The 14,878-nt window shown below is 37.3% G+C and overlaps 1 protein-coding gene and 1 long non-coding RNA gene across 5 annotated transcripts in view; one reads left to right on the top strand and one right to left on the bottom strand.

The window, feature by feature from the left end:
- Window positions 1-9,700, top strand: part of FAM199X (family with sequence similarity 199, X-linked) — a 65,605-nt gene extending 55,905 nt beyond the window's left edge. For all 4 annotated transcript variants that reach the window (XM_040572250.1, XM_040572252.1, XM_040572251.1 and 1 more), the window contains 5 exons: window positions 483-702; window positions 2,404-2,553; window positions 2,886-3,047; window positions 3,912-4,172; window positions 5,091-9,700. In XM_040572250.1, the coding sequence (XP_040428184.1) occupies window positions 483-702; window positions 2,404-2,553; window positions 2,886-3,047; window positions 3,912-4,172; window positions 5,091-5,261 (964 nt within the window). In that variant the 3' untranslated portion in view covers window positions 5,262-9,700. The remainder of the gene's footprint in view (window positions 1-482; window positions 703-2,403; window positions 2,554-2,885; window positions 3,048-3,911; window positions 4,173-5,090) is intronic.
- Window positions 1,108-7,718, bottom strand: LOC121077226. The gene is made up of 3 exons (XR_005823963.1): window positions 7,633-7,718; window positions 2,456-2,577; window positions 1,108-1,143 (listed from the first exon to the last, which is right to left on the bottom strand). It is a non-coding gene; the product is annotated as an uncharacterized LOC121077226 (long non-coding RNA).
- Window positions 9,701-14,878: the final 5,178 nt, after the last annotated feature.

The following is a 14,878-nucleotide window of genomic DNA, read 5'->3' as shown; positions in this document are numbered from 1 at the left end:
AAGTATTAGTTTTGCATGGGTTCATCGTCCTGGAATTGCTTTGACTCCTATTTGGAATGTAGATTAGGAAATACTTTGTTATTCTGAAGTCCAATTGATTTCAATTTAAATGGCAGTTATATGAAATTATCTTTTAGTTTAGCGTATTTAAAGAAGAAAAAAGCAAAAATTCACACACTACAGGAGTCATCACTCTGGGATGGAAAGTGTTAATATGTTATAATAAAGGTATAAATACGCTGTGTATGGATTTTTGCCTTGCCATTTTTAATGTTGAATTCCGTTTGGCATTGTTTGCCTTTTAAAAATACTTAAAACCAGAATACTTCCATTTGAATAATAACTTCAATAGAAATCAGTGTACTGTTACTGACAAGCAAAGTGGAGATGATTTTTTGAGGCTTAAAAAAACATAAGCATTTTTCAGGATGCACGATGCCAATACGTCTTCTACTTTCTATTTATTTTGTCCTGTTTTACAGGTGGAACTTGACTTCTTGTGGAACTAGCGTGGCCAGCTCAGAGTGCAGTGAGGAGCTGTTCTCTTCGGTTTCAGTTGGCGACCAAGATGACTGCTATTCTCTGTTGGATGACCAGGAGTTCACCTCTTTTGATTTGTTCCCTGAGGGCAGTGTCTGCAGTGATGTCTCTTCCTCTATCAGCACGTACTGGGACTGGTCAGACAGCGAGTTTGAATGGCAGGTAAACTAGTTCCACTGTAAAATTTTGTATAGACTAAGTCCTGGGTTTAGCTTTAACTGAAAAATCCTCCACTGTTTTTTTATTCTTTAACTCCTGAACTTAAGAACAGGTATCCGAATCTTCAGCAATAAGGAAAATGTTTTGTTCCATTTTATTCTGGAATATTTGATCTGGAGGAGAGTGTCCTCCAAGAGGAGTGGTTATGTATTATGGTTGCTTGGTTCTTGTGGTCATTGTGTATCTCGTAGCTGTGAGCTTAGATTCTATGTCTTGAGGATCTGCCGTGCTGATGAAATCTGGTTATAGATGTCTGCTGGCGATTTGGTCATATTAAGTCTTCTGCAAAAATGGAACTGACAGATAAAGTGTAGAAGCTCTTGATATAGCCTATTTCCATTTTTTTTCGGTGCTGAGAAGAGTACAGAGCTCGCTTTGTCTCACCTGGATGGGAAAAGTGTGAAGATGAATCATGTACTGCTTTTGTTCTAGTCTGTATAGGGTGCGGTCCTAGTCAGGCATCGCCATGTGTCTTACTACTTTCTTTAGTGGTCTTTTAATGATATGCATTTGTTCTTACACATTATAGACTTAACTCTTTTTATTTTATAGACTTGTATCAACTTTTAACATACATGTCAGTTTGAAATAGGAAACGTGCTTCAGAATATACTGAGGAATACTTTTAAATTTTGTCATAAAGCTTAGTCTAAGCACATACAGAGCCTTATAAATGCAGCATAAGGACCGAGAATACAAATTTCCAGACAAACTCTGTTCTGGAAGATACAAATAAACTTAAGAAAACATGGACGGAATTTGCTCTGAATTTCTTACTGTTTTAGTCTCACTGCTAATCTCTGTACGTACTCTTTGAAGTTACAAGTGCATTTGTATAATGCAGCCTGTAGGAGCAGCTCAGATTGGATCCCAGTGATTCAGTGCTTTGCTGAGTTGTGAAATTTTAATTGCCTGATAAACTGGGGGATTATTTTGAAAAGAAGCAATTTCCCACATCTTAGTTAGCTGACAGCATGTTTGATTAGTAACTAGCTTTTTTTAAACAAGTATTTCTTAAGAGACATACTTGATTCAACTTGTAGAATTTTTGAAAGCTATTTGTTGCTTTTTACAGTGTTATCTGGCAGAATCTGAGCATGAGTAATCCAACTGTCACACTTTAACTGGAAGCGCATTCAGAAATTACATGTCAGTCGTACAAATGAAGTTAGCTAAAGTTCTGCAGTTGCTTCCAAGAAAATGACAGCAATTTTAATATTTTATTTCAATTGTATTGTGTAATTATGGGATGTAATATAAATTATAGAACTACTCTGAAACTATCTTTCCTAAAGTAAAATTGTGTTCAAGAATGGGAGGTTTAGGTTTAGCTTTAGAATCTCATGGACAATTTTCACTGATGGAGAAGGGAAAGAGTGAAATGCCACATCGTACAACTGTTTCTTTAAATGTAATTTTTTTAAGAGTTTGAGTAGAGTGTGATTTGCTGCACTTGCAGTTTGTTGGAAGATTAAAACAAGTACTGCAGGGTTTTGAGTACTTATTAGGAAATCGTCAGAGTATATAGATAAGCAATGCTTTGCTAATTTGAAAGCATGTTTTGAATTTGTTAATAGTGTTGAAATGACTTTAAATGTGCCTACGGTATTCTAAGGCTTTGTTCGTTCTTTTGCTTATTACAAGTTGCCTGGCAGTGACATTACAAGTGGGAGCGATGTACTTTCTGATGTTATACCTAGTATTCCAAGCTCTCCGTGTCTGCTTCCAAAGAAGAAAAACAAGCATAGGAATCTTGATGAACTTCCATGGAGTGCAATGACAAATGATGAGCAGGTGAACTTTCTTCTTTTATGGTAACTGTAAGATACAGAAGAACTTTAATTAGTGCAGCATCTCAAAAGACATACTGGTTTCTCTAGGTGTAAATGCATCCATATGCAGTACTATTTGATTTTTTGAAATTAAATCTTGTCTTTTGCATCTGTAATAGGCAGTTTCACATGCATTCAAGCTTTCTTCTTGGGTTTTTGAGGATACTCAGAGAGGCAAGAATCATAGGAAGTGGGATATTTGAGAATGTTTTATTCTGTCGGTCCTTCCTTTTTTCTCTAGTTCTTTTAGAATCAATAATAGTTTTAAATGACTTGCTTTTCTTTGGGTTCTAGGTTGAATATATTGAATATTTGAGTCGCAAAGTGAGCACAGAGATGGGCCTTCGAGAGCAACTTGACATTATTAAAATTATTGATCCTACTGCGCAGATCTCACCTACAGATAGTGAATTCATTATTGAACTGAACTGTCTCACAGATGAGAAACTGAAACAGGTGAGTTAAGGTTTGTATATATGCCTTTGTTTTTTTTTTTTTAAAGCCCTCCAGCATCTGGTGTGTTGCAAAATGTTAGTTGTGATCAATTTTTCTACATAATTATTATATACAAGGAAATACTCTGGTTTCCTCCTTGACAATAATATGCTCTAGTGTTCAAGAGCATATTGCATGTACTAAACTTACAAGAAAGACTCTTTGATTTTTATAATCTTGGTACATATTAGAAGTGTAGCAATCAATTCTGACATGCTGGCATGTGTGTAATGAGTCATGCTGTGGGACCCGTACTCCTTATGACAAAGCTTCCATTTCATGGCTGTCAACTGGTTGAGGATAGTAATTTGCTAACTGAACATAAACTGAACATAATTGAAAAGGGTAGACAGTCACTGTTCTTATGGACTTGGACTATTTCATATTTCAGACATTTCACAAGTATCACTGTGAAGTACAGCTCTTCTCATGCCCACTTTTGTTTGAGTGTTTGTAGCAAAATAAATGCGTTTTAATAATTTAGGTGAACTTGGCTGGTATTTCTGTTTTTGTGTTATTATTACAACTTAATTGAAATCTGTGGGGTTGGGCAGGAGGTGAGGGGGCGGAACAAAAACTTGTTACTTAGTTTTTTTCCTTCCACAATGAAGTTAGTATTAACTTAGCTCTTTGTAAAGTTAGTTCATTTGATGACTGTGAGGTGGCATGGTATTTAAGCAGCCACAGCAAAATGGCTTAAAGTACTAACTGAACTGATCCAGTAATTTCATCATTAGCAACAGGAACGTTGTGTTTCTTTTCTATGCAAAGGAGTATCTCAGTCCAGTATTAGGCTTTACTAATTCCTCTGTCTCTGTTTTGAAGGTGAGAAACTATATCAAGGAACACGGACCTCGTCAGCGATCTGCAAGGGAAAACTGGAAGAGGAGTAGCTACAGTTGTGCAAGTACCAGTGGTGTGAGCGGTGCCAGTGCCAGCAGCAGTAGTGCCAGCATGGTCAGCTCAGCAAGCAGCAGTGGTTCTAGCGTTGCTAACTCTGCGTCAAACTCAAGTGCCAACATGAGTCGAGCACACAGTGATAGTAATTTGTCCACAAGTGCTGCAGAAAGAATCCGGGATTCAAAAGTAAAGCTTCTAGTTATGTACATGTGTATTAAGCTGTGTAACTTGTTACGGTTGCTTATGTGATCTGAACTAGGATGTTTGTATTGAAGGAGCCTGATTAGTAACTGTGGATCTGCTAAAGTTATCTAGCTAAATCAATGCTGTCTTTCCTCTGGCATGACCATAATGAATTTAAACTTGTACTCTTATCATTTCTCCTCCAAGTTAAAGCCTGATGTTTGTATGTAGTAGATCTTCTGATTACTTTTGTTTGAATAAGGTGAGTGGGGGCTGAATAAAGGCTTATACATCAATCTTTATCCTTTGAACAAGCACACGTTTTACATTACATAACATTTTTTTTCAAGATTGATCAGCCTAATCTTGGCATAATTTCTGGATAGTAAGGACAGTTTTGTTTATGTAGGCTTCTTGGATCTTCAGTTTATCCTTCTGACATGTCTCATGAGATTACTTTGTGGGGAGTGACCTACTGAAGTAAGTTTCAGTTGAAGTAATACTGTGGCACTTGTCCCATCTCCATAATTCCAATTTCAGGTGTGGAGGAGAAGAGCAGTTGCTGCTTGCTCTTCAACGTGTCAGGTTGGACTTTGGTTCCATTTGCTATTTGAAGACTAACTTTTCCACTGTAATAAAGACTCTTCTGGTCAAAGACTCAGCTGTGCAATGTCACAGGGTGATGTTGTGCCACATAATTGAGACACGGTAAACAGTCCTGATACAGAATTTGTGTACTGATCTTAAGGGAAAAAAAATCAAGCTGTAACAGGCATTTATTTATGTTTGCACTACCTCAGAATTCATTTTAGTTATTTTTCGGAGCAAACCTTAATTTAGAGGTTAACACATTTGTCAACTTTAAAGGTGGCTTCTAACATACCGAACAAAATCTTATGTCTGTTTTCTCAATTTTGGCAGAAACGTTCCAAGCAACGGAAACTACAGCAAAAGGCCTTACGCAAGAGACAGCTGAAAGAACAAAGACAAGCTCGTAAGGAAAGACTGAGTGGATTATTTCTTAATGAAGAAGTGCTCTCTTTAAAAGTGACTGAGGAGGACCATGAAGGAGATGTGGATGTTTTAATGTGACAGGGGTGAATTTATCAGTGTTCTTTCTAAGCCTTAAATGTATTATTCTTATTGTTTACATATATTTCTTGACCAAATTTTGATTAGTGTTAACAATATAAACCAGATCTTTTCTCAAGTATAATTTTGGTAAGACATTCTAAGAATTGAGTAACTTCAGCTTTTTGAGACTAATTTTGCAACTAAGACTTCAGAAAATTAATTGACTTCGGAAAAGCTGCTGAATAGATAAATTCTTTGTAAGGAAAATTGAATTTGGCTGACATGCTACTTGCAAGACGTAAGTCTAGGGATGCTTTCAGATGACACTAAGTATGCAGTACTATGCTTCAGCTTTTTTTTGTTTTCGCCTAGTTAGCATTAATATTACACTTAGCTTGCTTTGTCTCTTCCTTTCTTGTTAGAAAGATAGTTTAGCATGAGATAAAAAATAAGAGTTCTGTAAGGCTTTCTTCAGTATTTCTCTTGGATCATACAGAATCAAAATACTGTGATAAATCCAATTTCTAGAAGTTTCAATTTAACTCAAACTGCATAGAAAGCAAGAAGCAGAACTTCTAATGCAAAAAATGTATATACACAAATAATACCTAATGATACAGTTATTTAGAAAGCATTTAGAGTCAAAAATGAAAACAAAAATTGCAAACTTAGTCTTTAAAAAGTTATTTTGCTGCTCAATATCTCTTAGTCTGATCATTAGTAACGGTTGACTAGTACATCCCTAGTATTGCTATAAAGAGATTGAAAGAAAACATCGTTATGCATTAAAAGTACATTAATCTTCAGTAAAGTTGTCTAGGACACTACTTAAAATAGCTTAAAATGCTAGTGGAAACAGAAGTGCAAACAGGTGGCACACAACTTTGGTGGCTTTTTCTTCCCCCTGGAATTTTATCTAAATTGATTCATGTTGTAGGCAAGAGAACTTAACACAGCTGTGTCATACAATTATGTTTACTCCTTTACCACCCAACTGAGGATGGGTCTTCCATGCTGGTTGTTGCACAATTATTAATGTGCTTCAGAATCCTGCTTTTGTTGTCTATCTGCTTTTGAAGTATCTCTTGCTAAGAAAATTAGGTAAAATTATTTTTTTTCAGGTAGGGAGGTAAAAGTAGTTGTTTTAACATGTTTCCTAATCATGACAATCTGTAAAGTGACTTCTGTCTTCATCTTGGAACTACGTGTTACAAAACTCCTTTCCCTCCAACCTGAGATGAAATGGATAGCTCTAAATTTCAGAGTGAAAGTTGAGGAGTTCAAGTATTTTCTATTTCTGAGTTCAGGAAGGTGATTTTCTTACTACACTGATGCTTTACTATTTTAATTTTGCTCTCATGAATTAAGGTGTCTGGCAATTTAGTATGGTCACAGGTGCCTGTAAATGCAGGATATAGCCTAATCCTGCAGAATTGCATGATTCACTTTATGTAGAGATTTGGGACTACTCATTCATTTTGCATGTCCTGCACACACTTTTTTGCCATGACAGCTGAAGTATATTTATTTCAGAAGTGGCATTCCATGTAGCCTGAAAATAATCTAACCAATAAAATATCTGAACAGTGGCCTCTGAAAGGGCTTCAGTAGGAAATAAATGATGTCCATAGTCTAACTAGTCTATGTGAACTCAGTCACTCATTGCAGCCAGACTTGGCTATTAATAAAAGCTATGTAATGTCATTTTCAACTTGAATGTTAGCTACCCCATATTGCCAGTCATTTGGCTGCAAACCAGAAGTGACTCTAATCTGTTAGTATTTGCTTGCAGTGCATTATAGCTGGATGACACCTCTCTTCTTCCTGTAGAAACAATACTAAAAACTTTTTAGCTGTGTACAAGTTATTAAGAATTTAGATTGACTTGTATCTGCAGCTTTTTAAATGGATGGGAGAAGAAAATCAATTGCTGTCAATTCAGCTAATTTCAGGATGCAGTAGCTGCACTCTTGCAACTTACTATGGCAGTAATGGATGAATTCATCATGAAACATTTCACTGTGTGTACTGTCACAGCTGAGTATAACCTTTATTTTCCACAGTGATTTTGAGATGTGAATATTTATTTCCTGAAGAAAAATGTACATTTAATCTTGTAGAGCATTGAAATTCTGAAATGAATTGTAAGAAAGGTGCAATACCTCAGCATGGTGGAGCATGAAAGTGTCGTTTTATTCTGTTTCAGTAGCTCTTCAGAGTTCAAATTCCTCAGGCCGTCTTGAGAGAAGACTTCCTCATTTTGATGAGGTACCTGTCTACTAGCTTTCAGAGGTTGTAAAACGAGGGAGGATAGTATTTCCATCTTGATTTTAGTGTAAGCATGTAAGTATAAATTTATCCAAATGACTAAATGGTTCCAATTACTCACCTGTTGTATTGGAGAAAAGTTCCTTGGTGCCACAGTAGCTGCTTGGGGTAAGTTATCTCCAGCTGGGTACTTCAGTCACTTGTATGACAGTTAAAATGATAGAAAAGTCTGAGTTTAAAGGGGTGCCACGTTAATAACTCATAGCTCTAGAATCTTGTAGTTCCAGAATGCTTTTAACCTAAGAATACAAAACTGTGGATGTTCTGATCAGAATGTAGAATAATTTCTTGGTTACCTGACTTTCCTCTTTGCTAAGTACTTGGCATCTGAGAGAATCAGACCTGAAATAGCTGTGGGATTCAAACTTTGTCCCATGCTTTTACATGCTCTCTTTTTTCCCTCTTTCATATCCTTCTTAGTTCAAATGGTACCCTCATTTTGAGGAGGGGTGGGAGGTGTCTTTATCAGATTCTGATCTTTTCTTGCAATATGCTGTATGTTTAAAATTTGTTTTGGATGCCTGTGGCATTAGTTAGGTGGAATTTTAGTTACACTTTGATCAGCAAGACAAGGTTTAAGCCATAGTGGCTGCTACTTTGTTTTACAGGAGGCTATCTACAGCCTGTTGGGTTCAGATAGCTACAAAACAGCAACAGACTGTACATTCTTTGTACTGCTTTTTTCAAAAAAGAAAGAATCAGATCTCTACTTATTAATTGATGGAAAATGTTAAGCTTAAAAGCAAAATAGAGACACACGGGAAAAAGCTAGTAGTTGTATGGCTCCATGGTACTGAAGCTGTATATCTAGGTGCTTGTACCCGCTGTAATACAAATGTAATCAGTTTACACTCTGTAACATTAATGATTTGCTTCCATGGTAACTTTTTCTCTAAAAAGGCTTAGAAGGAGCACTGAAAGTCTGATTGCAATAGGACTGTAAACAATAGAGAACATTCTTTTCTAATATGATGTTAAATACGAGGAAGAAAGCTAGCTGCCTGACAAACCTGTCTAATTTGTGTGTGTATCTGGTGTCACCCTTTGTCTCTGTTAAGACACAAACTATTTTTCTTTAACTGGGAAACTGATTAAAGGATGGTTATAGTATACTCTGTATGGGGTGCTTACTAAGAAGAGCAATCAAGGTCTTTGCAAAGCTTTCCTGGGCTTAACTTTTAGTTCTCATATTGTGGTTTGAAACCTGTGAAGAACATTCTCTGGGGGGGGAAAATAAAAAGTTTGAATTCATTCATATGCATTTACATCAGAGTGCGTATAAGGTGTTGAAGCAAATAAAATGGCAATATTTACTGTTCATCTATGCTGAATGGCTTAAAGCCATTTCTTTTCTCTTAACACTCTGAGCTTTGAAATCAGTTGATGCATTGGTCTATAAATATTAATAAATTTGACTGTTTTGGGGGCTCTTGAAACTGAAACTCATTCTTATAAGCCAGCTTTTCATGGCCAATGTTGTTAGATTTATTGGTTTAAAGTTCTTGAGCTTATGGGTTTTGCGGTTCTTGGGCACAGAAAGGACCTGGTCGACATGCAATTTTCCATTTAAGGATTGCAAAATTAACTTAATCTACCAAGTGCGAATGTTAGTAGTATTCAAAGTTTGTCTGTTTTGACTATTAACTCTGATAATCGTACTTGCATTCTCTCTCATCTGGCTAACTTTAAAATATTTCCAAATTACAAATAAATTCTGCAATTAAAAAAAATATATGTTGAAGCTTGAATATAGTTCATAACCAAAGCAAGGAGAAAATGGTGGGTTTTGTTTGGTTTTTATTTTGGTTTATGTGTTTGTTTTTTTTGATGTTTTGGTTTTCTTTGGGGGGTGTAGATTAGAATATATGGTACTGCTTACATTTTTTTTTTTCCCAGGTTCTCCACTAATTATATGGCTAAAATGCACTTTTGTATAGAAAACTGTCCTATGTACATTCTGTATCTGCTTTCCACAATGTTTATAGAGATTATTTCTGAAATTGTGAAGGATTTACCAATAGCTGCCATGCTGGTGACTGATGCTGTTTACATCAAGTTTTCATTGTATTTGAAAATAGTCATGTGCATATTGGAGTACAGGTTGGAATTAAAACTGATGACATAGCAAATATATTCTCATGAAACTGTGGTATCTTGTTCAGAGCAGGGTTATTCATATATAGGGCTTGTACACGCTAGGCAGGCATAAAGTACAAGTTCATGTAGCACACATTAACTGTTCTTTGTGACAGAAAGCAAACCAGTCCCTCCTTAACTACCGTAGTTTGTTACCCGTACAACCTGATCAGAATTGTTTCTTTAGAAAAAAAAACACAAATGATATAATCCAAGATCTTGTACTGAAAACTCTCCTCTGTTATTGATTTCTGTGCCAAAGGATTTTTCATTTTTAGTATATGTATATGCTGTACATTATATATCTGTGGGCCTGGACATAGGAAGTCTGATTGCTTTTTTTGTCAGCAGTAACTGGATTTTCTTCTGCTGTCACCCTCACTGTCTATAGTCATCAAGCCAATATCTATCCTGTAATGTTTAAATATCTCTGATGTGACTTTTTTTTAAAGCTTATAACCAACCATGGTTGTATAATTCATCATGCAGATGCCTATGTATCACTGTATTGTAAATCCTGTTCTCAAATCCTCTGCCTTCTGCAATGCTGAAGTTTCAAGTGTAGTATTAAGAAAATTCTTTTCTTTCCCACCTGGAACCAAGCAGAAAAACCCTGAAAATGCAGTAAGAGATTAGCAGGCACAAGGATGTATTCCTCAGTGTTTGGAAAGCTTCCTGCAGTGCCTCAGGGATGATATAAACTGCCTTGTTCATCCCAGCTGAGGCTCCAGTTCTCATCACGTAAGCAAGTTAAAATTCACCAACAGTTACTATTCCAGCCTGTTTCTGTACGCATCGAGGGACAGAGGAGGGTAGATGGGGGCAGAAACATTGCATACCACGGCAAGTCTCATCAAATGGCCAAAGACCTCTAATTGTTTCGGTGTGGCTAGGAGGCTGCAGAGTGCAACTGCAGAAGCTATTCCTCTTGTGATGCTTTGCCTTTACTCAACAACTTTTAGTTGAAAGTAGAAAGCTTTTAGTCTGCTTTCTCCCAAAAGTGAGTGGCAGTGCAAAGTATTCTGCAACAAAATAAATGGAAATGTTGCTAAGGTCTTTGACCCTTTGTGGGGGTCTCTAGTGCTAAGGATTTACCACTGTGTGTGTGACACCTAGAAGCTGCACGGAAGCTGTTACTTGTGTTTTCTGAACTGCAGGGTCTCATCATGCTGCTGTGCTGCAGACTTGTGAACTTTCAGAGGAAATCCCGTTGCAGTAGTTCATCACTGAGCCATGCAGCTGTTTGTGCAATAATGGTATCTCGTGGCTTGACTCTCAACTGAGGTTGTGTGCTCACAACGAAATAGTGCGTGTTATGGAACTCATCACCACTTACACATTTCTTCATTTATTCTTCTCGTGTAGCAAGTCTCACTGCAAGGAGAGAGTCTCACTTGATGGCCAAATCCTATTTAGGCACAAGCTGAACCAAAAATTCCACTTTAGCAAAATAGATAAACTTCCTTTACTAAATTGAAGGATGGTATTGGATATGTTCTTGCTGTCCTCAGCCTTCTTTCACTACTGACCTGAATGTTTTATGCTTTATTCAACTTTATTCAAACATTTCCTAGTACAGTAGCAGTTATGATTTGCTTCCCTGAGATCTGATCTAGACTACCAACTTGATTTGAAAAGATCACTAACTCTCTCGTGTGTATTTCCACTAGAGGGAGCACTGTACTTGCCTTTGAGACTATAGCTGCCAGCTTTGTTTTGCTACAAATACTTTTTTCTTTATTGTCCTGTTAACGGTTATTAGAAGGATTTCCTTCTTATGCTTTTTTTTTTTTGGTAGGAAGAATGTGTCTGTTAAGAGTTTTATAATAAAAAGATTGCCAGTGACTAGAGAAACAGATGCTGCTTCCTGCCTGGTGCTGCTTATTGCAATTGAAAGATGGAAGTATATCCCTGTTCAATGTTAATTTTTGTATATATGCTGTATTAGTGCTTTAAAGTTCCTGATTTGTTTCACATTCAGGCTTCTTTAGCGTGGGTTATGAATCTTGTAGCTGAGTATTTATACTCACGTTACTCTAGTGGAGAGAGACCTTATGTAGAGCTGGGAAACTGCTGTGGTCAGACCTTGGGCACGCTGGCCGGTTGTGGGTGACCTGAGGCTGCTTGCTGTAAGCAGTCTGTCTGGTCCTCGTGTCCGCTGTGCTCCCCTAAGGAAACACGGCTTCTTCTCAGTTCTGAGTGCTTGTCACAGGAGAGGCAGTAGCATGCCAATCCCATGACCCAGCAGTATTTGCCATCTCAACATCCTTGGCTGTGATTTCATCACTGTGTTGAGGACTAATGTTACTATCCTAGTACTAGTGACATCCCAGACTTACAGCACTGGTAAGCACGGGGCTTTGTCCTCATTGCTACAGCACGGCCTTGCAAGAAGGGATGCCTCTGATCATATCAGTTGGTTAAATGTTGTCTTCTGTTTTTAATGCCTTTAATAAGCTGCCTTGTACCAGTGTATCTTCAAAAGCCAAGCTGCCTCATGTCTAGCAGCAGTTTGCTGCTTCTGCTGGGGGACAGTTGGTGTGGATTGCTGCTCACACGCACTTTTCCTTTGAAAACGAAGAGCTGATCTGAAGGGTTGTTAGTTCCACCGTGACCACAGTGTAAGGTTTAAGTGAACGTGTTGCTTTATTCACTCCTTATAGATGGCTTACACATGGGGATACACATGGGGACAATTACAGGGTAAATGGTCTGAAAGCTGAGGTGCCTGGTTCCAAATAGCACTTCAACATCTGTATCAGAAGGAGCCTGTAAGAAATGTTGCTACTACGAAGGCTTCCTTCTTGGGCTCTTTTCATTCATTCTAGAATATCTCCCCCGGTGAAAATGTGCCCAACTAATCTTGAAAGGATGATTGCAGAGTAAAGAGCTTTAAAGTATGACATATAGCTCTTAATGTCTACATAGCTGTCTGTTTTTAGGCACCTAGTTCCTGTCTATACTTCCTGAAAATAATAAATAGCAAGTACAGCATGGCAGTCATGAAGACTGCATGGGAGTTACTGAAAAGATGCTTTGAATTCAACACAGACCCTAGTTATTCAGGTAATTCTAATTTCTTGGTGTTTTTCTGTTCTTAAGTAGTTAAAAGGCTGTTGATTTAGTCCCTGCTTTCTTTGTTCAGAGTAGAAATTGATTAGTCACGGGGTTTTGTTTCACCCTCTGTTCCTGTTTGTGTAGAAGAAGGAGCAAAGGAAGAGCTGAGAGAAGTTCCTTTCAACAGCTGGTTAACTTGCATGAGCAGACAACTTCTGTTGGCCATAGTTTAGATCACTTTGTAGATTTGATGTCTCCTGCATTCAAGAGATACCTAAAGGTCTAATGTATCAATTACTATCCTAAGGAGCGTTCATGGTAAGCAAGAACTGTTACTGAGAGGTGTATTCTTTGAGCAATACATGTTCCACGTGCAGGGCCACTTTGTGCTTGACCTCTTCCCTAAGCCAGAGCACAGTGCTATGTTCACTGGCTGGTCATTTATGGCAAGAGCAGCACAAGCTGCTTGGCAATTTCTGTAGGTTGTTTTGGCTTAGGACCTCGCAACTCTCGGATGGTTCTGCTTGGCATCTCCTCTCTGCATTCCTAAAACATGGAGCAAGTTGGGTCTAGATGACTACGTGATTCCTAGTATTACAAGTGTTGCTGATCAGAGCAAAAAGTGTGTGTGTGTGTGTGTATTAGGAAGCTTCAAAAACTTGTGAATTATGGTGCTTGACTATATAATTTAACCACGTAGTCACAAGTATCAATGTCTGTCCACCTAATGATTCCCTTCTGAGAGCAAAACTGATCACTAAATTTGATCAAATTGTTATGTATTTGTTTAATGCTCTTTAAATCGTAGCTGATACTCATCCAGCTCTGCTTTGAAATAGCTCCTGTCTGGTAGTACGGGGTTCCAGGTCCTATCATGTCTGAGATTGCACCACAATCTCTTGCCTTGGAAGTTACCTGTTGTAGATTGGAAATGATCACTCCAGAAACAATTTACATTGACAAACTTGGTGTGCAGACTGATGCATGTGTGAGTGTATCCAGGTATTTAATTTTGTTAAATTCAAGATGAAGAAAAAGTGCCAAGGGGCTAGCAAGTCTTTAGGAAATTTGAAAGAATATATATTTTTTTCTGTTTAATAGTTAATAAGGTGAATTTATTTACCAAATAGAAAATACTCACAGTGTGTGACTTACGAGCATGTTGCTCAAAAAATCCATGCACTTCCTCCTTAAACAATTTAGATCATAAAATTGTTTATAGAAGTTACAAATGTTAGCCAACCGAAAATGAAGCAGTCTAAAATCTCAGTACAAACCCATTTGTGGCCTGATAAACCCATTTGCAGATTGATAAAAACGAGTGTAATTTATGGTCTTAGATACCTTATTGGCATATGTATTAAAATTCTGGAATATGTCTATTTTTCTTAGCGTTGCATTAGCTGTAATTTCTATGTAATGCTTCAATTCATTTATATATTTGCACAATACACTATCAGATAAAAAAGTGCCAAAATGTGTATAAGGAGGTCATCACTTTAGCTTAATTGCGCACAAATTTCCTGCAGACGCTGATGCTTAAGACCAATAACGAGACTGCTACAGCTAGAATAAACGCATTAGCCTATAAATTTAGAGCTTCTACCTGCTTTGCAAAGGGAGAATCATCTCTAAATGAGCCTAGTAACATTGATTTGTGATTAATCATTTTACTTAGTGACTCATCTATGATCACAGTACAACAAAAATGTCATGTTTGCTTAGTGGCATTAACTCCATTTATCTTCTCTGCATTCGGAGAATTGCCTTGTTGTCAATGTGGGGCTGGGAATACAGCTGAGCAGTACTGTTGTTAAAGGATTTTGCAATGTCAGCTTACCTAAAGCAGAATTCAGACCAAAAAAAGGGGGAAAAAAATTATTGGGGAGGGAGGAGGGAGGGATAAACATTCCCTTCCTTGAAAACTAATTATTAAGTCAAGCCAAAACATTTACAGTAGTGATTTTGTATCTGCAAAAACAAATTAATGTAACCCTAAGTGCTTCCGACTTTTTCTAAGGCTGTGTATGCAAGTTAACAATTGTCTTAATTCTACTTCTGAGACTATTTTGCTTTACATGTTGCAAAGTAAATCCAAACATTGCCCATTACTA

This window comes from Cygnus olor, chromosome 13, assembly GCF_009769625.2.
Source record: "Cygnus olor isolate bCygOlo1 chromosome 13, bCygOlo1.pri.v2, whole genome shotgun sequence".
Taxonomy (NCBI): domain Eukaryota; kingdom Metazoa; phylum Chordata; class Aves; order Anseriformes; family Anatidae; genus Cygnus; species Cygnus olor.
This window is presented reverse-complemented; position numbering and strand designations above follow the sequence as displayed.